The 22,137-nt window shown below is 40.6% G+C and overlaps 1 protein-coding gene across 1 annotated transcript; it reads right to left on the reverse strand.

Annotated features, from left to right (window-relative positions):
• Positions 1-1,444: 1,444 nt before the first annotated feature.
• Positions 1,445-21,705, reverse strand: OAT (ornithine aminotransferase). Its single transcript, XM_069460383.1, has 11 exons — positions 21,668-21,705; positions 16,431-16,517; positions 14,822-15,049; positions 11,248-11,472; positions 11,050-11,145; positions 7,920-8,047; positions 6,850-6,972; positions 6,413-6,541; positions 5,434-5,547; positions 3,481-3,625; positions 1,445-1,828 (listed from the first exon to the last, which is right to left on the reverse strand). The coding sequence occupies exons 3-11, from the start codon at positions 15,018-15,020 to the stop codon at positions 1,668-1,670; spliced, it is 1,320 nt and encodes a 439-aa protein (XP_069316484.1). The 5' UTR covers positions 15,021-15,049; positions 16,431-16,517; positions 21,668-21,705; the 3' UTR covers positions 1,445-1,667.
• Positions 21,706-22,137: the final 432 nt, after the last annotated feature.

The raw sequence follows: 22,137 nt of genomic DNA on the forward strand, positions 1-22,137 counted from the left end.
AAACACCCAAAATGTTCTGTTCCAGCAAAAAAAAAAAAAAGAAAAAAGAAAAAAAAGCTGCAAAACACCATACATAGAAGGAACAAGTTTAATACAAATGATAAATATGAGTATACGCACGGGGGAAAAAGCCATTATTTTGAAAGGGATGTATGAGACTTTTATCTTCCAGATGTATTTCCTATTTATAATTTCTATTTTTCTATAGATCACCAAAGCAAGCTGAAATGCTCTTAGAAAACATATGGGATAAAACAAGGGAAGAACAGTCTCAGAGCTTAAAAATGTTAGATAACCGATGGCACTGCAGTAATAGCACATTGATGTGGGAGGAGAAAGAAATTTTTATCTGAAGAATTCAAGCCCTTTTCAATGATCAGGCCCAGAGAGGCACTGGAATGAAACAGCAGCCACATCTCACTCCCCCTTGGGCAAATAACCGCCTCTGGAAGCCACTTGCTAAGAGACGGACTATTAGGAGACACACGGTGCCACACCCTATAATTCAATGATGCATAACCAACCACTAGCCAACGTGGTTTCTATAAACCAAGGGGAATTCCTGATGAACAACTTTTGTAATCACCCCCTCTCCTGATTTGTCCTTTCTTTCTTTAAAAATGGAGTCTCTCCTTTGTTTTCCTGAGCACCTTCAAGGTATCCAGGGCTGCAGTCCTCAACCTCGGCCCAATATAAACCCTCTCTATTAATTCTGCCTCAGCCCTTTCCTTTTAGGTCAACAGTAATCACAAAATTAGGTATTAGAAATATGAGCTTTATTTTAAATTTAAAGAAACATTGAAAATAAACTTTTTTTTTTTACAAATTATAATCAAGCACTTAAAATATAATTTTCAAATGTTAAACATTAATTCTTAATTCAAAATGACATCCATAGAATATACCCTGATGTTGGCCAATATGAAGTTTACTTAAAACTAGTATTTCATCTATATTTAACCATTAATCCTTCCTAAAATTTAATTATTACAATGATTCAACATTTTTAGAAATTTTTTATGTTTAATTATTATGGGTACAGAATAGTTGTATATCTTTACAGAGTACATATGTTATGATACAGGCATACCATATAAATTAATCAAATCAGGGTAATTGGGGTATCCATCACCTCAGGCATTTAACATTTCTTTGTGTTAGGAACATTCCAGTTCCACTGTTTTAGTTATTTTAAAGTATACCCTGACTTATTGTTGATTATAGTCACTTTGTTGTGCTATCAAATATTTTTCATTCTATCTAACTATACTGTTGCACCCATTAACCATACAATGATTCAACTTTACAAGGTTAAGCAAGTCTTTTATGTAATACCCAGAGATAACTCTTTCAAATATGAAATATATATACCAGCAAGGAAATTATAAAAACATATATAAATTATACCAAAGGACTTGATTTAATGGCTGTCTAGATATAGATAGATTACACACACATACAAACACTGCACTGAATACAGATGCCATTATATTCTCTTAGGTATGTTGCACAGCAAACGGCAGGCTCATAAATGTCATTCTATTATGTATCAACTGAAAAATATATATATTTCAAAAAAAAGTCTTTGAAGACATGTAGGAGTGGAATGTGTCTGCATTAAGAGCAGAGCTTTCATAGCACATGTTTCTAGCAGACTCCCAGGGCCCTCAGAAAGACAAGATGGTCTTGTTAATGATTTCAACGGACTCTCGAATCTCATCCTCCTTGATCACCAGCGGAGGTGCAAACCTGATGATGTCGCCATGGGTTGGCTTGGCCAGAAGTCCATTATCTCGAAGTCGCAGACACACCTTCCAAGCATCACAATCTAAAGAAAAATGGTGAAACGTGTACGTTCAAAGATAAATGTTTAAACATCCCTTGCCATATGTATGGGTAAAGTACAGCCTGGCAAAATAGAATTCCCAGTACCAGCTCAAGAAAGGAAGCTTTGCATTATATACATGTAACAAAATTTCTCATGTACCTCATAAATTTGCACAAAAAAGAAAAAAAAAAGGAAGGAAGCTGTGAGCTACAAGCTTGCTTTGTTCTTATTCTTTTTTAGAGAGGGGACACAGTCTTGCTTTGTCTCTCGGGTTAGAGTGCAGTAAGTAGTTGATCAGAGTTCACTGCAACCTCAAACTCCTATGCTCAAGCGATCCCCCTGCTTCAGCCTCCCGAGTAGCTGGGATACACACCACCATGCCCAGCTAATTTTTCTTTTTTTGTAGAGAAGGGGTCTCGCTCTTGCTCAGGCTAGTCTTGAACTCCTGGCCTCAAACAATCCTCCCACCTCCCACCTCAGCCTCCCAAAACGCTGGGATTACAGGCATGAGCCACTGTTCCTGGCCTCATAACTAGATTTTAATGGTATAATTAGACATCATAGTTTTTGTTGGTTTTTCATAAATGAAAAAGACCAAGCAAAAAAAAAAATATATATATATGTGTATATATATATGTATGTGCTAAGGCTGCTGTATTAATCACATGAGGAACCAATGAAAAAGAACTTGGGAATGACACAGATAATTAAGAGACAACGAATGTGCAATCTTCAAAACCTGGTGAACACTGAACACTCCTGAAAAAGATCTGCTTCCTGCACTTGTGGAGCTAGACTCGTGTCACAGCAGTCATTCTTGACCCCGACTGCACTTCAGAATCATGTACGAGCCACTGCCAATGCCCGTGCCCCACCCAGATCCACTGACTCAGAATCCCCGCAGTGAGGCCAGGCTTTGATTGCTTTTTCAAAAGCTCCCAGGTGACTCTAAATGCAGCCAAGGTTGGTTGGAATCATTGCTTTCAAAGAAGGGATTATCACAAGAAAATGCAGCAAGGAACCCTTAAGGGTCACAAAGGATGTACTAAAACATCAAACACTCAATTCAGTGGCAGCTAGCATTATTTTTATGATCAACACGATCACTGCCATTCGAATCATTACTTTTTTTTTTAAGGCTGGTCAAGTGAAGCAGTGGGAGTGGAGAAAGAACAAAGGAATCTGTAACTGGTTGTGATCAATTAGTTGTAAACACCACTGCACTCGGACCAACCCATATCAATATTAATATAGCTCTTACAGCCTCTACTGATAGACAAAGTGTTAAAATGAGGGAAGGAAGGATCGCAAAGAGGACACTTGCAAGGCCAGTGTTCCGTACAGGCTTACTAACAGAAAATAACTTGAAATCTCCAATACTGCAGGACTCAATTAAAGTTAAGGCAGAGAAACAAATGTCTTAAAGGAACAAAAAAAGTCAAATTTGTTAAATGTGCCTTCATGTAGGAAAGATCTTTACTTTTGATACCTAATATTAGTATAACCACACATCAGATAATATTCTGCCTAAAAGATTTGGTCAACCAGTCAGTCAACAGTTGCACACGGAAGATCCCCACAACCAATTAAAACACTCAGTGTATTTCAAGTATTCCTAAAAAAAACTTGAATAAAAGATTTTATCTCCATACCTTTCGTTTCTTTAATAACAATAGCATTTAATAATCCTTTTCCTCTTACAGCAGTTACAATATCAGCAGGTAGCTTCATGAGTTCATTTCTCAAGATAGAACCCATTTTGTCTGCATTTTCAGCAAGGTTTTCTTCTTCCAAAACCTATGTTCAAAGGGAAATTATACAAATGTTAAGATCATCCTTTTTTTGTTGTTCTTGGGAGGGCAACACGGACTATAAGCAAAAGAAAAACAGAACTAGATAATGGCCAGAGTAACTTAACTTCATTTCTATTTTTCAAAGTCTGTATTAGTTTAATTTCCAATTAAACATACACTACCCCAGAGCCCTGCTTTAGTCACAGATCCACTGTCAATCTGTTTTCATGGCAAAATTAAAACTTGTTTAATGCAATTCACATACTGCCATTAGTTGAATACATCAATGGACTAAATATAACTTAATTTTTTTAAAACGAGACAGGGTCTTCCTCTGTTGCCCAAGCTGGAGTGCAGTGGCACGATCATAGCAGCCTCAAACTCCTGGGGTCAAGTGATCCTCCCACCTCAGCCTCCTGAGTAGCTGGGACTACAGGCACCTGAATATTTTATTTTTTGTAGAGACAGAGTCTCATTGTGTTGTCCAGGAAGGTCTCAAACTCCTATCCTCAAGTGATTGGAAGATCACTTCTTGCCTCAGCCTCCCAAAATGCTGGAATTACAGGCATGAGCTACCACGTCTAGCATAATTTTTAAATTGCAAGAGTTTCCTTTACTTTTTCCCCTAACAAGTCCATCCTCAGAGATTACATAAATTTATGTCTTTAGCAGGCACTCAAGGAATAAGTCTATAAGCATTATAAACCCACACCTAAAAAAAAAAAAAAAAAAAATCCAGGCACACCAGCTCAGGCCTGTAAGCCCAGCCACTCGGAGGCTAAGGTGGGAGGATCACTTGAGCCTAGGAGTTTGAGATAGCCTGGGCAACACAGCAACATCCCATCTACAAAAAAATTAAGAAAAATTAGCTGGGCTTGGTGGTATGCACCTGTAGTCCCAGCTACTCAGCAGTCTGAGGCAAGAGGATCGCTTGGGCCCAGGAGTTTGAGGTTGCAGTGAGCTATGATGACGCCACTGCAGTCCAACCTGGGTGACAGAACGAGACCTTGTCTCTTAAGAGTTCTGTGAGGGCCAGCCAGGGCCTAAAGGCGCAACGCCTCAGGTGACTACAAACTCAGGAAGCCTATGGGAGAAATCCAGTCTACTCAGCCAAGGTTTAAATTCCTCTGTTTTTTTAAACTGGTAATCAATTTATTAAAACAGCTGACTTAAGCATCTGCAATAGTGACTTCAGCCTCGACTCCTGGGCTCAGTACTGATGGAAGTCATCTGCCCAACAACCCCGGAGGACTGTGCGAGTCAATGGCTCGCTCCCACTCTGTGGAGTCTCAGCTGGAAGCGATCCCAAGTCTTAGAGCCTTCACCACGAGGAATTTTCACTGTAGTGAGTCTCAAGGTCTTGGCAGACATCCGAACTGGTCCTTTACTGTCAGATTCTTCTCCTTTGCATCTCTGACCACGTCGACACACACCTTCTCTGGGGATTTTACATTGTGGCTGGTTAGGGTAATTCTAATTTGGTGAACCGTCACCTCTGGCTCCACGGGTGTGTCCCCGGTATCTGTGAAGCCCCGGCTGCCATGCAGCCTCCTGCCCGACTTGCTCCTCAGCGAGAGCGAGCAGCGGTGAGCAGCGAGCAGGGCCCACAGCTCCACTGCGCCTGCCGCTGCGTCTTCCTCACTGAAAGCTGAATTACTTTTTGAGAATACCTGGATCCTGGAATCTTTCCTCTCTCCTTCGTGTTCTCTAATACTTGGCGATTTTATTAAATTGCTTCTTACACCAGTAGGCCCAAATTAAAAATCGCCTCAACACTACTTAAAGAAACAGAGACTGGATAGCTGTACTTACCTCAAGGGCTGCAATGGCCACCCGGCTGCCGAGGGGGTTGCCGCCGTACGTAGACCCATGCTCCCCCGGCTTGATGGTCAGCATTATCTCATCGTCACACAACACCGCAGACACCTGAAAGACAGCGAAGTCTCCACGTCATTTCTCAGCACTAAGCGTTCTTATTCGGAGCACACCAGCAACACAAACATTTATGTGATGCTGCTCCAATAAACAAGAGCTTATGTCTCCCATCCTAACTACAAGTAACAACCTGAGAAATACACCAGGCACACTCCAATGGCACACAGTACAATTTTGGAACTAAAAGAGAAAAGTTATTTTTGTGATGATATAATTTATAATCCTTGCCAATTTCAAGATGAAATGCTTTGTTTAGATGCTTAGAAAACAGTGGACAACACTCACCTGGGTGGTGGGTAGGGAGGGGAGTAGAGGGAGATGAAGGAGAAAAAAAAATTTTAAATAAAAGCAAATGCTTAGAAAAGAAAGTTGAGCACTTTCTGCAGCAAAAGTTTAGTCTATTCAACAAAAATGTCTATACTTGAGAGTCCTATAATCCAGTACCAATCATTGACTCTGAAGAGCAAACTCAAGAAAAGAATAAAACATCAATTTCTCCAATCTCTGTGTTCATCAGTCATGGTTTTAAACATCAGTAATGCTGTGTTTCTGAACACTGGAAAAAAGGGTAGGCACCTATAGGAGTCCTTGGAGGTAAAATGTTTCCACTCAAATCAAATGCCATAGCAAATTCCAAGGCATACTCAATTCTTTCGTCAAAATTAACCAAGTAGGTCACACACTGGAATCCTAAAATGTTTTTATTACAGATGTTTTATTCCAGGTGACCTACAGCACACTTGGAAAAATCAAACCATCTGAAAAGCATTATTGTCACAATCAATTAATGTCAAAATACATTAGGGGTATATTTTGCCAGAGCAGGCAACAGAGAAAGGCTGGAAATTAGGCTTACAGGGTATAAGCCCCCAGAAAGGGCCTTTCCAAGAAGGACTATATCAGGTCTGACGTTTTCATGATCCACTGCCAGCCATCTACCAGTTCTGGCCAATCCTGTCTGTATTTCATCAGCAATAAACAGAACCTATTGAGGAAAAAAAATGTAACAATAGTAATTAGCATTTTTGTTCCCCCCAACCCCCACCCCGTTAGAGCCAGAGTATGCCCAGAGTCCAGGGTATGGCCAGTGTTCCAGAGATAGTAAAAAATCAGCTTCTATGCAGGTTTCTAAGCAGTAGAAAGTTCTTAGGCCCTTAGAACGTCATCTCCCTCTAGTAGAAGGGTAATATAATCTTTGCATTTATCCTAGCAGCAGAATTCACACAGATGAGGGAAGTTAGGTAGGAGCCGCTTTGGCCTCATCACAAGCAGTTAACATGGACAACCTGGTACCTGGTGCCTGGTGCAGAGCTCTCGCACTCCCGCGAGGTAGCCTGGGTCCGGAACAACAACGCCCGCTTCACCCTGAATTGGCTCGACCATAAACGCGGCAACATTTGGGTCCTGAAGAGCACGCTACAAAGAAAGAGGAGTAAGTTTTAATAACTTCCTTTCTACCATATTTGGAAATCTGAAATCATATACTCCACATATTTCCCTGTTAAGTATGCAAATCAAGTTTTTGCACTAACTTATATTCTGACTTCACAAGTATAATATTTTTCACTGACATTAATAGAAGCTCCAAATACTTCAGCTTTAAATCACACCAACCTATACTTCCTAATACATAAATGTATTATAAATGAAACTTAAAATAAATAGCATTTTAAAGCCATTTTAAGGCTTTCTTACAAAAGTCTTCCACTTTGTAACTTTAAAAATCTAATGGAAAACAGAAATTTTACCTAGTAATTAAACAGGTAATACCCAAGTTAACTGTTATGACCGATAGAAATCCAAAGTGGCTGGGTCATTTGTAAGGATTACATCACAGAACCCAGTTTTTCAAGTGATGGACACTAACTCACCATTACTAAAAACAAGTCTGAAATCTTGGTCCAAGCTAAATGAGATAAATTTTCATTACCGTTATGTAATGTATTTTTTTTTTTTTTTTTTGAGACAGTCTCACTTTGTTGCCCATGCTAGAGTGAGGCCGTGGCATCAGCCTAGCTCACAGCAACCTCAAACTCCTGAGCTCAAGGGATCCTCCTGTCTCAGCCTCCCAAGTAGTTGGGACTACAGGCATGCACCACCATACCCGGCTAATTTTTTCTATATATATGTTTTTTAGCTGTCCATATAATTTCTCTCTATTTTTAGTAGAGATGGAGTCTCGCTCTTGCTCAGGCTGGTCTCGAACTCCTGAGCTCAAACGATCCGCCCACCTCGGCCTCCCAGAGTGCTAGGATTACAGGCGTGAGCCACTGCGCCCAGCCGTAATGTATTTTTAATTCATATACTTAACAGGATTAACTTCTATTTACTCTGAGCTAAGTACCATGATACTAGTGAAGTACCTCCAGTGCAGACAGATCATTATATGGAATGATTTCAAATCCTGGCATAAATGGTCCAAAACCATCATAACTGGTTGGGTCCGTGGAACTGGAGATAGCAGACAAAGTCCTACCCCAAAAGTTTCCAGCTAGAAAAGAGAAACAAACAGTGATTATTTCAAAGAAATCTCCAAATTCAATAGGCACTGTGCCCCCCCAAAATACCATGGGAAGTTTGACTAAAAAAAATAAATAAATCAAGGGTTTGCTTTAGCAAACCTTCAGTGAGCTCACCATTGTTAAAACAAAATCTGATATTAGACACCAGGGTTCCTAACGGTTCATATGACATAAGAACACTAGGTCTGGCCTTGCAATTGCTATGTTAGAAATTTCTCTACTGAGCCTCTTGGATAGACAACTTACTTTTCTTTCAATAATCCAAACTCTGTACCAAACCCTAACAACTGAGGTGTTCAATGCATGTTTTCTAGAGAACATGCATTTATGATATGAGATGATACAAGAAAGACAGTACCACAATCTAGCAGTTTTCCTTTTAAAAAATCCAACACTGCAAGCTAACTACAGAATACATTTTCAATTTCATTTGGAGAAAAGAGCCTCAGGCAAATACATTCTATTTTGCCTTCCTTAATATTATAATTCTTTATAATGCTAAATGACAGACAGCTGCCCTTCTTCAGGGACATTTTTTATCCATTAGTAAAGATGACTGAAGACATACTGTGTCAGGCACTGTTTCCAGGTACTCGGGATGAACAGTGACCACAATTGGCAAGCTCCCTGCCCTCAAGGAGCTTCCTTTCTAGTAGGGAAGAAACACCTACCATAAACCAGTAGAGCAAGTGAGCTAGAGAATTTCAGATTGGGTTAAATTCAAGAAGGAAAGAAACAATGTAGAATAACAGAGGGGCTAGGGGTTCACCCAAATTAAGAATGTTTTTATATCTTCTCACCATCTCTGCCAGCAGCAACTCATTTAACTCAGTACTGGATTATTGTATTTTTGGCTTCATGGCATTTCCAAATACTACCCTTGCAAAGCCTCTTTCACCTACATCTCTCACCTAGGAATAATCCCGTCTTTTACTCTTCCACAAACAATAGCCTATTGATTTGCCTAGACTTGCTTAAGAAAAGGGCACTGATGAGACCATGAGCCTATTTGCACTCCCCCACCTAGCCCCAGGAAGCCTCCATGGCCCACCCTGCAGGTATGAGGGGCTTACAGTTGGGATCCTTCTCCTCTGTCTCTCCACCCCACTTACTCACCAGCTTCTTTCAATACTTGGGTGATAACATGTTTGCACCCTTTGCTATTATGAAAGAGACTGGACACAGTCTATAAGAATGAAAATCACCAGAAATACCATTTTTGTTTGCAAGAAATAGTTATGTTATCCTACAACTAAGGCACAAGATTTTAAAATGGCAAGTTACTGTACCCCCATAATACCTTCAAATGAAATAAAATAAAACGGCAAGTTACAGAGTTGTGCAAAGATTTCTTCTTGGGGAATACTAATCTGTCATTTCAAATACCTCACCATCAGGTGAACTCTGGATTCTATTATATTAAGGGGTTTATAATTTAATTGCATCCATTTACAAGACAGAATATTTAATGATTTCAACTATCACAAGAATGAACTTTGACCATGTACAGTCACAAATTTATGCATACTTTGGGTTTTTTTAATGTTATTTTTTTAAATCTTTTTTTTTTTTTTTTTTTTTTGAGACAGAGTCTCACTCTGTTGCCCAGGCTAGAGTGAGTGCCGTGGCGTCAGCCTAGCTCACAGCAACCTCAGGCTCCTGGGCTTAAGCGATCCTACTGTCTCAGCCTCCCGAGTAGCTGGGACTACAGGCATGTGCCACCATGCCCGGCTAATTTTTTCTATATATATTTTTAGCTGTCTATATAATTTCTTTCTATTTTTAGTAGAGATAGGGTCTCGCTCTTGCTCAGGCTGGTCTCGAACTCCTGAGCTCAAACAATCCGCCCACCTCGGTAAATCCTTTTTGATTTTTATTTTTTGTATAAACAGGGTCTCCTTCTGTTGCCCAGGCTGGTCTTGAACTCCTGGCCTCAAATGATCCTCCTGTCTCGGCCTTCCAAAGTATTGAGATTATAGGCTTGACTCATGGCCCCAAGCCAGGAGTCCCAGACCAGCCTGGTCAACATAGGGGAGAGACCCCTTTCTCTACAAAAAATTTTTTTAAAAAAATTAAATCTTAAGGCCAGACGTGGTGGCTCACACCTATAATCTTAGCACTCTGGGAGGCCAAGGTGGGAGGACTGCTTGAGGTTAGGAGCTCAAGACCAGCCTGAGCAACAAGCAAGACCCTGTCTACTAAAAATAGAAAAATTAGCTGGGCATTGAGGTGAGTGCCTGTAGTCCCAGCTACTCAGGAGGCTGAGGCAAGAGGATTGCTTGAGCCCAGGAGTTTGAGGTTGCAGTGAGCTACGATGACATCACTGCACTCTACCCAGGCCAACAGAGCAAGACTCTATTTCAATCGATCAATCAATCAGTCAAAATAAAAATTAAAGCTTAAAAAAAGGTCAGAACCTATCATTTGAATATAAACAATCCAAAAGTCAGATTATATCTTCCTAATTAACTGTTAGTCTCCCTAACCAGAATTCAAATTATTCCTCTCAACTAGTCCAGAAGTATAAATATAACAAAAGCAACACCAGGCCTCCTCTTCCCAGTACTTCTAAGAACAACATGGCACAACAGCATATCTGATAGCAAGACTCAAACCTCATATCCTACGTAGGACATGGCTCAACTGTAACTTCACCCAATCCTAACACCTAACTAAAACCCTCTACCAGCAAACCAGACTATCTAATTACCTAGAAAACTGCTATGGGAAAAAATCTGATAAGCAGATGAGAAATCAAACCATAGAGTCACTCATTACAGGGAGATAAGAGTAGGGAGTTAAGAAAGAAAAATCCCACATATGAAGAAATAACTTAGAAATAAACCCAAGAAGAAGAAATCGCTCATTAATTTTTATGAAATGTTCAACAAATAACATATCATATACCAGGCAAACATATTAGAAATGTTTCATCAATAAATCATAGCAGTTAATATTTAATTTCAAATACCTGCAAAAACAATCTTTGCTTTGTATTTCGGAATTCCCTTCACGGAATAGCCCCACTTACGAGCCAGTTTGCAGGCAGTCTCTCCAGCCTCTACTCCTGCCAGGGGGGAACATTTTCAGATTTAAAAAATGTTTTAAATTATCAGAAAGTAAAAAGATTATTTTCCTGGGTATGTACCAAAACAAGGACATGCTTTACCTGTATTCATAGGGAGAACTTTGTGGTAGTTGAAAAGTTTAGTGATGTACTCCTCGTATTCCCCAAGCACGTTGTTATAGAAAGCCCTGGACGTTAAAGTCAGTTTGTCCACTTGACTCTTTAGGGCATTCACAATCTTGGGGTGACAATGCCCTTGGTTGACAGCACTGTAAGAACTCAGGAAGTCAAAATATTTTCTGCCTTCTACATCCCACAGGTAAACACCTAAAATATATGAGGAAGGAAAATAATTTTAGAAAATTACTACATGACATAAAATCCAAAGATTAGGACTGCTAGCAAGCCCTCTGAATGCTTATCTGTGAACCTCTATTTAATATATATTTATAGTTAAGGCTTATTTTATCTCAGGCATAATAAACTTTGGTTTATAAGGAATTGTTAAGAATTATATTTTATCTGCCCAGCTTCAAAATACACATTTAATAAAAATAACACAAAAAGGTTATAAACTCTAGAGTAAAACCTTTACCTAATTCTAACACTTAGGAGCCAAAATTAGATTTTAAAAGCCAGGGAAATTACATATAACAGACAAAAAATCATGAGAAGTAGACTATAACAACCCACAGAATGGGGGAAAAATAGAATGGGAGAAAAATAATTGCAAATCATGTATCTAGTTGCAAATCTAGTATCCAGAACTCTTACAAGTCAACAATATAAAGACAAATAACCCAATTAAAAAACAGGCAAAGACTGGAATAGATATTTCTCCAACGAAGATATACACAAATCAAATTGCTAGGAAGTACATGAAAAGACACTCAGCATCACTAGTCATTAGGAAAATGCAAATCAAAACCACAATGAGATACCATCACACAGTCCCTAGGATGGTTATAATTAAAACAAAACAAAACAAACAAACAAAACCCCAAGTTTTGGCAAGGATGTGAAGAAATTAGAACCGTTGCCAGTGGGAATGTAAAATGATTCTGCCACTATGGAAAACAGTTTGGCAGTTCCTCAATAAGTTCAACATATAATTACCATATAACTCAGCAATTCTACTCCTAGGTATATCCCAAAAGAATCTAAATCAGAGACTCAGATACTGGTTCCTGAATGTTCATAGCAGCACTATTCACGATAGCCCAAAAGTGGAAACAACCCAAATGTCATCAACTGATGAGTGGTAAACAAAATGTGGTCTCTCCATACGATGGAATGTTATTCAGCCATAAAAAGGAAGTCCTGATGCATGCTACATCAATGAATGAACCTTGAAAATATTAGGAAAAGTGAAAGAAGCCAGACACGGCCAGGTATAGTGGTCCATGCCTGTAATCCTAGCACTCTGGAAGGCTGAGGTGGAAGGATTGCTTGAGCTCAGGAGTTTGAGACCAGCCTGAGCAAGAGCGAGAACCCCTCTCTTTAAAAAAATAAATAAAAATTTAAAAAGAAGAAATAATCCAGATACAAAAGGCCACATATTGTATAATTCCATTTATATGAATGTCCAGAATAGGCAAATTCATAAAAAGCCAGAAAGCAGATTAGTGGCTGCCATTGGCTATGAGGAGGGGGAACAGGGAGTGAAGGCTTAATGAGTATGGGTTTCCTTTTAGGGTAATGAAAAAGTTCTGAAACAAGACAGAGGTGATGGTTGCACAACATTATGAATGTACAAAATGCCACTGAATTGAATGCTCAAAATGGTAAATTTTATGTTACCTGTTATGTGTATAACAATAAGAAAAACACTGACTACTGATATTAAAATGAATTGGGGGTGGGGGGCTCGTGAACACCTACCTTTTACCATGTACCATACTGTATTAGGTGCATTCATACCTATCTCATCAAAAACCCCTTTATAAGAGATACCATCCCTGCTGTACAGAGGTTAAGGAAATTGAGGCTTAGATTAGTAACTAGCCCAAGCTGGTACACATGGAAAGGGACTTGAACCCAAGGAGCCAGACTCCTACAGTCCACACTCCGCAAATGTTGGTAAAGAGTATTTTTATAAAACAAACTATTTCCAAATTTATAATACATGAATCTAGATTTTCATTTATTCAAAAGAAGGTATGTCTAGTGGGCATAGTAGCTCACACCTGTAAACCCAGCACTTTGGGAGACCAAGGCAGAAGGACTGCTTGAGGCCAGGAGTTTAAGACCAGCCTGGGATAATTAGCTGGGTGTGGTGTCGCACACCTGTAGTCCCAGCTACTCTCAGGAGGCCAAGGCAGGAGGATAGCTTGAGCCCAGGAGTTTGAGGTTACAGTGAACTACGATTATGCCACTGCACTCCAGCCCTGAGCAACAGAGCAAGACCTTGTCTCTATAAAAAAAAAAAAAAAAAGAAAATATATTACAGTACTGGGCCCAAATAAATAACGTACTAATGATTGCGTAAGACAAATACTCTTATATTGTCATCTTCTGGCATAAAGCTAAGTAACAAACTTTGGTTTCATTTGATTAAGGCTGTTATTTCAAATTGCAGATTAAATCACTATTTGGCAACTACCATAGTTTATTCAAGCAAGAATCATTAATGGATGCTAAAATTTTGAGTGAAAATTTCATGACTAAAAGGATATTTGCAGAGTCCCAAATTATGTCCCCCAAAAGATACTTAATACAAAGGGAAGAACAGCAACTCTGCAGTGCAGAAGCCTGGCAGACGCGACCTCACCGGGCGATGGAAACGACCATCGGCAACAGGGAACGAGCAGACGTGTCTCCTGCGGGGAGGCACAACTGCGCCATGCAAAGGTGCGCAACTTGATTCTGGCCGTGCGGAAACAACAGCCAACCCCAAACTGAGGTGCATTCTACAAAATTATGGGCCTATACACTTCAAAAATATCAAGGTCAAGAAGACAAAGAAAGCTCTGGGTTAAAAAAGATTAAACCTGACAAGTGAATACAATTCACAATCTAAGGTTTTTTGTTATAAAAAAGGACAACAAATGAAATCTGGATTAGGTCTCTAGATTAAATACAGTGCCATTATCAAGTGTTAAATTCCTGATTTTGATAATTACACTATGGTTATGAAAGAGAAAGTCTTCATGTTTTAGGACAGACACTAAGCATTTACGAGTAAAGAGGTGTCACGTCTGCAACCTCCTCTCAAACAGTTCAGAAAACAAATGTACAGTATGTGGAACTGGGAGATGAGACGAGAGAGAACACAGTAAAACAAAAGCAGTAGAATGTTAGCACTTGGGAAATCTGGGTAAAGAGTAAAAGAAAATGTTTACTACTACTGTTACAACTTTTCTTTCTCTGAGTCTAAAATTATGCCAAAATAAAAATTAAAAGAGAAAAGGATAGCAATATTATAGTACTTCCCTTATTTTCCTTGCATTCCCATAGTGAGGTACACCATGACAAAGACTAAACGAGTTCATCTTTGCAGCCCTTACCGCACATGACACAGCAGCACTAGACACTCAAAAAAGACTGCATTAACTGTATCTGCACTATAGACATTAAATACATCTGGAAAAATCTATACTGAGAAAATATAAAAGCAATTAATTTTTATAAAAGCTTTCAAGCAAAAAAAGAGGGAGTGGATTAATATGAAATATACCTTTTCCTCTCTCCAGGGCTACAGGTAAAGGATGGTAATTGTGTGCACCATATTTAGATTCCCTTTCAAATATATATTCAGAGGTTGGAGGGCCTTGGACTGTTTTTTTAGTTGCAACAGATGTAGCAGAAGCCACTGAAGAATGAATTCCACGACCAAGCACCATAACCTTCTGCAAACGTGCTAGTTTGGAAAACATTGTGAGCTTCAAGCAGGAAAACCACAGACCTGTCCAAAGAAAAGAGAAGGCATTAAGAGTGAGAATCTTGAGCCAGACACAGTAGTGCCTGCCTACAGCCCCAGCTACTTGGGAGGCTGAGGCAGGAGGCCACCCTGGGCAACAGAGTACGACTTCATCTCAATCAATAAGGGTGAGAGTCTCTCCAGAGTTGATGCAAGCACTAAGTATTTGTTGAGAATCTACCACCGTCCAGTCCCATACTACCCAGCATGATGCTACTGGGCAGTTACAACCATTGGGTAGAGACCAGGCTCAGGGGGAACAAATCAGAAGGCAGCTGCCAGAGTAGTCATGGAGTAGGAGACACAGGGACTGAGAACTCTTTAGTCCTTGTCCGTGGAGAGTGAAGCAATTAAGGATTTGGTTTCTACAAAGATAACGCGGCCATCCTAAAAGAGAAAGAACAGGCGTGGAGGGGAAAAAGTTGACTTTTGGGAGATGGGAAGAGCTTAACACCAAAGATAGAAACCATAAAAGGTAAAATCTGTTATTTAGCCACAAATATCTAAAACTTCTATAGGTCAAATTTATCATAAACAAAGGTGAAAGGCAAAAACACTACGGAAAAAATGTTTTGTAATTCATAATAGCTTTGAAGAGCTTTCACAATTAAGTTCAATATACCCAAAAGTATATAAATGTAAAATATTTTTTTAAAAATTTCCAAAAGCAATTCCCAAAAGAAACAACTATTCTACCAGGATGGTTGTTTCTATAAAACTTATCCCCAAAAGATTACAGCATAAAAGCAATCGTCTGAAGGAAAAAAAGATAACTGGGAACTAGAAAACATCAAAACACAGTAAGTTACTTGTATGAATGTTAGTAATAAAACCATCACTGAGCATGCCTGCATTTACTCCAACATATCTGTATATTTCAAAGTCCTGGCAACACTCCCCAGTCGCCTCCAGCCCCGAAACCAGCCCCCACCACAGGGCTTCACATACCTCTTTGTGTCCAATTTAGCATTAAGCATCACTATAAGCCATAAAAAGTAAGCTATGAAAGAAACTAAGAATAAAAAGGCAATTAGAAAGCACAGGAATCATGTCTGGGAGAAAAAAAAAAGTTTAAAGATAAATTCAAGATTAGGAGAAAGTTGCCAAAAACTAGGCATACTTAGTACATCTATACTTATTTTTTAAAAGACTAGTTAATTCATGTTTCAACAGAACTCTATCAATGACAAGTCAAACCATGCATAATCTCACAGCACTTTCGATGTGAGCTGCCAAATTAGCAAAACAGAATACTTGGAGCTTGGCTTGCTTCCCTTTCAACTTGGCGCTACCCAGTACATCCAGTATGTTCAAGAATTCAAAATTACTAAACAAAATCCAGCATTCTGGTTTGCCAAAGACTTACCAACAATCCTTTCTTCCCACAGTTCAGACTAGAATACAGATTTTTATCGAGAGATGAAGGGACAGTATTCAGAGGGTCCAGTATCTCCTGAAATAAAAGGCAGAACTGTAAGTAAAGGTATAGTTTTCTAAGAAGGTCCATAACACTTTCACCAGATTTTATCTCATACAGGTAGGTACCAAGAAGCAAAAAACAGTGATAGAGAACCATTAGATTAGAGATGGCTGCTGGCAAAAATGTCTAATTGTTTTAGACAGAACTTTCCCAAAATACTATCGCTAAGTCTAAAACATTAATCTACAATTTCTTTCTTGGGCTCTTTATGCTCTACTCAGTCTGAATTAATTCTGTTTGATCAAATAAAAAAGGACATTACTTTTTGCTAACAAATTAGCAATAAAACACTCTCAGACTGTGTGGGTGTGGAAAATCTGAAACCCCGTTTCTCCTCTGCTTTCACACCAACACAACAGTCAACTGTGAAGATCTCTGTGGTCAAATGGATGGGGTTTTTTCCCCACACATCAAGCAAGCAATCAATGCTGTGGCAGGCCCCAGCTGGGTGTCCTCCAATTCAGTTTTGACACTGACACTATTCTACATGGAGATAGTGTCAGATCCCACAGATTGAGGGCTCAGTCCCACAAGACAGCCTCCCCCCTTCCGACCAGTCGCAAGTGTGGACCTCAAGAACTTCTGACCAACTGGCTTCAAGTTGAGGTTCCCATGACCTTCTCTTTGGGTTCGATTAATTAGCTGAAGTGGCTCCCAGAACTCAGGGAAACATGTTTACCAGTTTATTATAAAGGATATTACCAAAGATACAGTGGAGGAGATGCATAGGTAGAAGTATGGGGGAAGGAGTGCAGAGCTTGCAAGCCCTCCCTGGGTGTGCCATCCTCTAGGATCCTCCACTTATTTGGAAGGCCTCTGAACCCTGTCCTTTGGGGCCTTTTATGGAGGTTTCATTAGGTAAGTAATATTGATTAAGCCACTGGCAATCAACTTAACCTTGAGTCCCTCGCCCCTCCAGGGAGGCTGGGGGATGGGGCTGAGAGTCCCAACCCTCTAGTCTTGCCTAGGTGTTTCAGGAGAACAGGCCCCATCCTGAAGCTGCCTAGGGGCTGCCAGCCATCAGTCATCCATTAGCATACAAAAAGGCAGCATTTTGGAGATTCTAGGGATTTTAGAAGTTGCAAGGCAGAAACAGGGTTGAAGAGGAAATATATATTTCACAATATCGCATAAGCAATACTCCATACTGAAACAACTTTCTGAAAAGAATTAGAGCCATAATAAAAGTCTTACATGTGTTTGTACTCAGACCAGTAATTTCACTCCCAAGCTCTTTTATAAAGAAATAGGAATGTGAAGAACACCCATAAAAGATGTTCAACAATATGAGAATGGTTCAACACAATGACAAACATTGCAGCCACTTAAAATAAAATTTTAATGACATGAAGAGATGTTTTAGGATATGTTTAAGTGAAGAAAATAAAATCATATATACAAGATGTTCAACCATGCAAAAAATATAAGGAAAAACTATAAGGAAAGGCACAAAAAAGGTCACTGTGGATATCTTTCTACTATTCTGTACTTTCCACATTTTCTACAATGATCATGAATTACATTTTTAATGAGAAAAAAATGTTATTGAAAATGAAACTGGATGTCTGCCAGGGTTGTTACATTAGACAAAGAGAAACTCTAGGCAACAAACAAAACTATGAGAAAAAGAAAGGATTTGATAAGCTTTGAGAAAACAGAGTATGGCTAAAGAAAGACAGAAGTCACTACTCCTAAAGGAAATGCAGCCTTGATTATGATCACACCTGAAAGTTCATCTGTTTCTAGGGAACAGGATCAAATTTTAAAATAATAACTATTCTGTATGATGATTTCATTATCAAGGTCTACAGCTCTGTGACTTCACTAGTACCAAGCACTAAGGGAAAAAAAAGGAGGTATTAAAAAATTACTAAAACCCTCTGCATAGCACCTTAATTATGAAAGACTGCAAGTGAAAAGAACCTTTGAGATTAAATTCAACACTCTCATTTTATACAAGAGTTATTTGCTCAGCTAATTCGCAACAGAAATGAAACAAAAATCCATTTATCTGCTAAGTTCAGGCAGTTTTAAGGATAATTATAACCTGGTAACTTTCAAAACATTACAAATTTTCATTCTTAGGGTTTTTAAAGGTGAAGTCTGGATATTTAATTCAATTTAGAAAGGTCAGAAATTGGATGCATCATGATATACCAGAATCCTGTAAACACACTTCTATTAAGGAACCTTCTGTGTTCAAGTTACCGTGCTTGGCACTATATGGGAAATACTAGAACAGAATTAAGATCGGCTTAAATATAGCAAACATCAATAATTTCTTCTTCCAAAACAGTTTGGAAAACCAAGAGAATAGAAAGGAAAGTCCACAGAGTTTGAAGACCAGGATTTAAATTCTGTATGTGGCTCTTAAAGAGTATCTCTGGACAGTTTTGTCAGTCTTTCTGAGCTAGGATTTCCCCATTTGTAAAACGAGGTTGAAGCTTTACTGAGGATTAAGTGCGTTAATGTTAAAGTGCCAAACCTAGCACAAAATGGCCACTCATTTAGTTTCCTTCTGCCCTTAAATTCACAAGGGATCTAGCCAGTTTCTGAAATATAAAAATCAACAGGGCCATGTTTTCTTTTTTAAATTGGTTTTTCTTAAAGAGTAAAATTTTTCTGTTGATAAAAAATTAGAAAACACAGACAAAAAAATTATCTGCGATTTCATACTTATTAGATAACATTGACTTTTTTTTCTATGCATAAATACTACACACATTAGCTTTTTTTCACCCTCCCCTATAGAATTTACCACATAAGTCCCTCCAGAAGACTTTGCAGACTTTTGTCACCAGTCCTAACACTTCAGGACACTTGTTTTCATGCCTGTCCCCCTACTAGACTCCAAGCTCCTTAAAAAGACAGTTATTTTAGCTCAAAATTCACTTTGCATCCCTAGAACCTAGCCCAGGTTCAGCATTCTGTTGGCATTCTTTGTCAAATGAATGAGGTCAATCCTAAATACACTTAGGACTCTTGAGGGAGTCAAAGTAGCAAGTGACCGAGCGAGATCACAAAATCACCTATCCCTAACAGAGTTGAATCTAATTCTAAAAGGCAGTGATCACTCTGACCTCATCTGAAATAACTAATCTTTTCACCAGGAGTTCACTTCATTAGATTAATGGCCTTCAAAGGTCAAAATAATGTGTTCCAGTCTGCGTCCAGCATTTAACTAAGGCCCACACTCAGATCCTAGAAATAAGAACAAATTGCTACTGACAAGGTGAAATTTTAACACTGCAAGTTTTAAGTGATCCTCATAATTAACAAAGTCCTTGAAGCTACTACCATTACTCCCTTCCCCATCTCACCATTCCTATCTACTTCAGCACACACCATTCCTATCTACTTCAGTACAAGAATTTCCATAAAAGGCTGCATTTTGAACAGTTAATTTAGTCTACACTATTAAATATTATTTTCTTAGATTTCTCTAAACAAATAATCAGTGTAAAGTCAGTCATCCAAAAGCCACTTAAAATATTCAACTTGAGGAGTAAATTTGGTTTGCTATTTTTGTCAAATATTTACTTTTCTTGACGTAACCATTCACAAATACAGGCTTTTTTTTTTTTTTAATTCTGCCAACAGGAGTTTTTTGTTTTTTTTTTTTTTTTTTACGTAATTAGTACTCTGGCTGAAATTCAACTGAAGTGCATCATTGGCAAACAACTAAAGCATTACTTCTGAAAAAGGATTGGGTCAACGGCACCTCGCCCTCCACACACCTCCAAACTTCGGTCCATTCATCACTATTTTAATGGCTTTTTAAGAATTTTTACTATTTAAAGTTAAACTGGGTTTTTCTTTGAGAGAGGAGATGCAAAACTAATCTTAAACACCGTGAAAAACTGTAAACCCCAAATAATAAGATTTTTAATTAAAATTTTGCTTTTATTAAAGGGATTCTATATCTTTTTCATAGTCAAGATCTATTTCAACTTATAAATTTGGTGGGGGCGGGGAGAAGAACTAGATTCTCTAAAGACGGAACCAGGATATTCTAATGAAAGGAGTCTATTGTTTATTTCAAATGGGTAAGATTCTAATAGATTATAATCTAAAAAATAGTTCCAGGTTCAATTGAAAGGATTAGTTTTCCTACAGAAACTCTTAAGATCCCGGAAGGAGAGAGAGAATTGAGAAAAATTGGGAGACTGGTAATTTCTTAAAAGCCACTTCATTTCAAAGTCACTCTTGCTTTTCCCCCTTAACTTATCTGAGGTAAAACGGAACACCAAGACGGAAGGATATAGAGTGACAAAGGGAAGAGACCGCAGGTCACTGAGGACAAATGCTCAGTGAATTCAAGTTGGAGTTACTGATGCTCAGCAATGTTTTCAAAGAACTCTTAAGGACGAGGGCTTCAGGCTGAAAGTCCTGTTGGCCCCAATCTCGACACCATCTAATTGATCTACACGTTGCTGTAGGACAACTGTAACATCTTTACAGTTACATCCCCCTTAACATCTGTCACAGTTGTAGGTCGGGGGTTGGGGGAGGGGAGAGATGGGCAGGTTTAGCCACAGGAGACGCCAGGGACAGTTGGACCCCTGTCAAATTCTCCATCACTGCCTCCAGCCCGTTTACTGCGCAGTCCCCTGTATCCAGAAGGTACCCTCCTTGCCCACCCCAGGACCCGAGGGTGCCCGCTGTGTCCGGCGCCCCAAAGGCTTCCTTCCCGTAAACCCCGCGGCGCGAGAGGTGGGGCCGGGGTGGGGCCGAGGCCGGGCACCCGCAGGCCGCAAGGCGAGAGGACCGGCCGGCCCCGCCCGGTCTGGCAGGCGGAGGTGCCACATCCACAGCCTCTCTCTGCTTCCTGCTCCCTCGCCCGCCCGCCGTTCTACGCCAGGAACCCGGGGCTCAGGCCTCCGGCCGGGATGCGCCGTGCCCCTGCCTGCCGAGGCCGCGCGCCGGCCAGGGTCTCCAGGCCGCCGGGTCCGAGCCGCCCGCGGAGTAAGCGGAACCTCGGGTCCGGCCGAGGCCCGGCGCGCCCCTCTGCCCGCTCCCTGGAACCCGGCCCGGGGCCGCCCCGCGCCCGCCTGCCTCGCCAGCCGCCGTCGGGGCGCCCCGGCCGGGCCAGAGCCGCAGCACCGCGGCGCCCGAGCGGATACCTGACGGCAGCGGAACACAACCGAGTCTCGGGACGTCGACGGAGGGCCGGGGCGACGGCGGCGCGTCACGCAGGCTTAAAGCACGGCTTCGCCCCGCCCCCAGGACGCCCTCGCCGCCCATTGGCTGGAGCGGACGGCTGGGCACCAATCGCGAGGGCCCCGCCCGCCGCCCCCCGCTCCGGCGCGCGCCGCCGACCACCCCAGTGACCCCGGGTTCCGGCCGCGCTCGCGCCTCGGAGGCCTCAGGCGCCTGCCTGCTCCGGGCGGTTCCCGGCAGGACCCGAGGGACCATCGTCCGCCCTTTGCTGGCGAGAGGACGGAGCCCCGAGAGGAGGCAAAGCCTGTGGGGCCTCCGCGCGCTACGTGGGCCAGGCGCGACCTCCAGCTCCTTCCATCGCGGAGCCTTGCGGGCACCGCCACCAGCCCTGTCCGGACACAGCTGCTGCAGCCCGGGCCCTTGACCCTGATGT

The sequence above is a fragment of the Eulemur rufifrons genome, chromosome 28 (genome assembly GCF_041146395.1).
Source record: "Eulemur rufifrons isolate Redbay chromosome 28, OSU_ERuf_1, whole genome shotgun sequence".
NCBI classification, from domain to species: Eukaryota; Metazoa; Chordata; class Mammalia; order Primates; family Lemuridae; genus Eulemur; species Eulemur rufifrons.

Excerpts from the sequence above, each read along its gene's own strand:
- OAT (XM_069460383.1), bottom strand. The coding sequence starts at position 15,020 with ATGTTTTCCAAACTAGCACGTTTGCAGAAGGTTATGGTGCTTGGTCGT. Across the intron at positions 3,626-5,433 it reads TGGCCATTGCAGCCCTTGAG|GTTTTGGAAGAAGAAAACCT; the intron begins GTAAGTACAGCT and ends CTTTGAACATAG. Across the intron at positions 1,829-3,480 it reads TGTTATTAAAGAAACGAAAG|ATTGTGATGCTTGGAAGGTG; the intron begins GTATGGAGATAA and ends ATTTTTCTTTAG.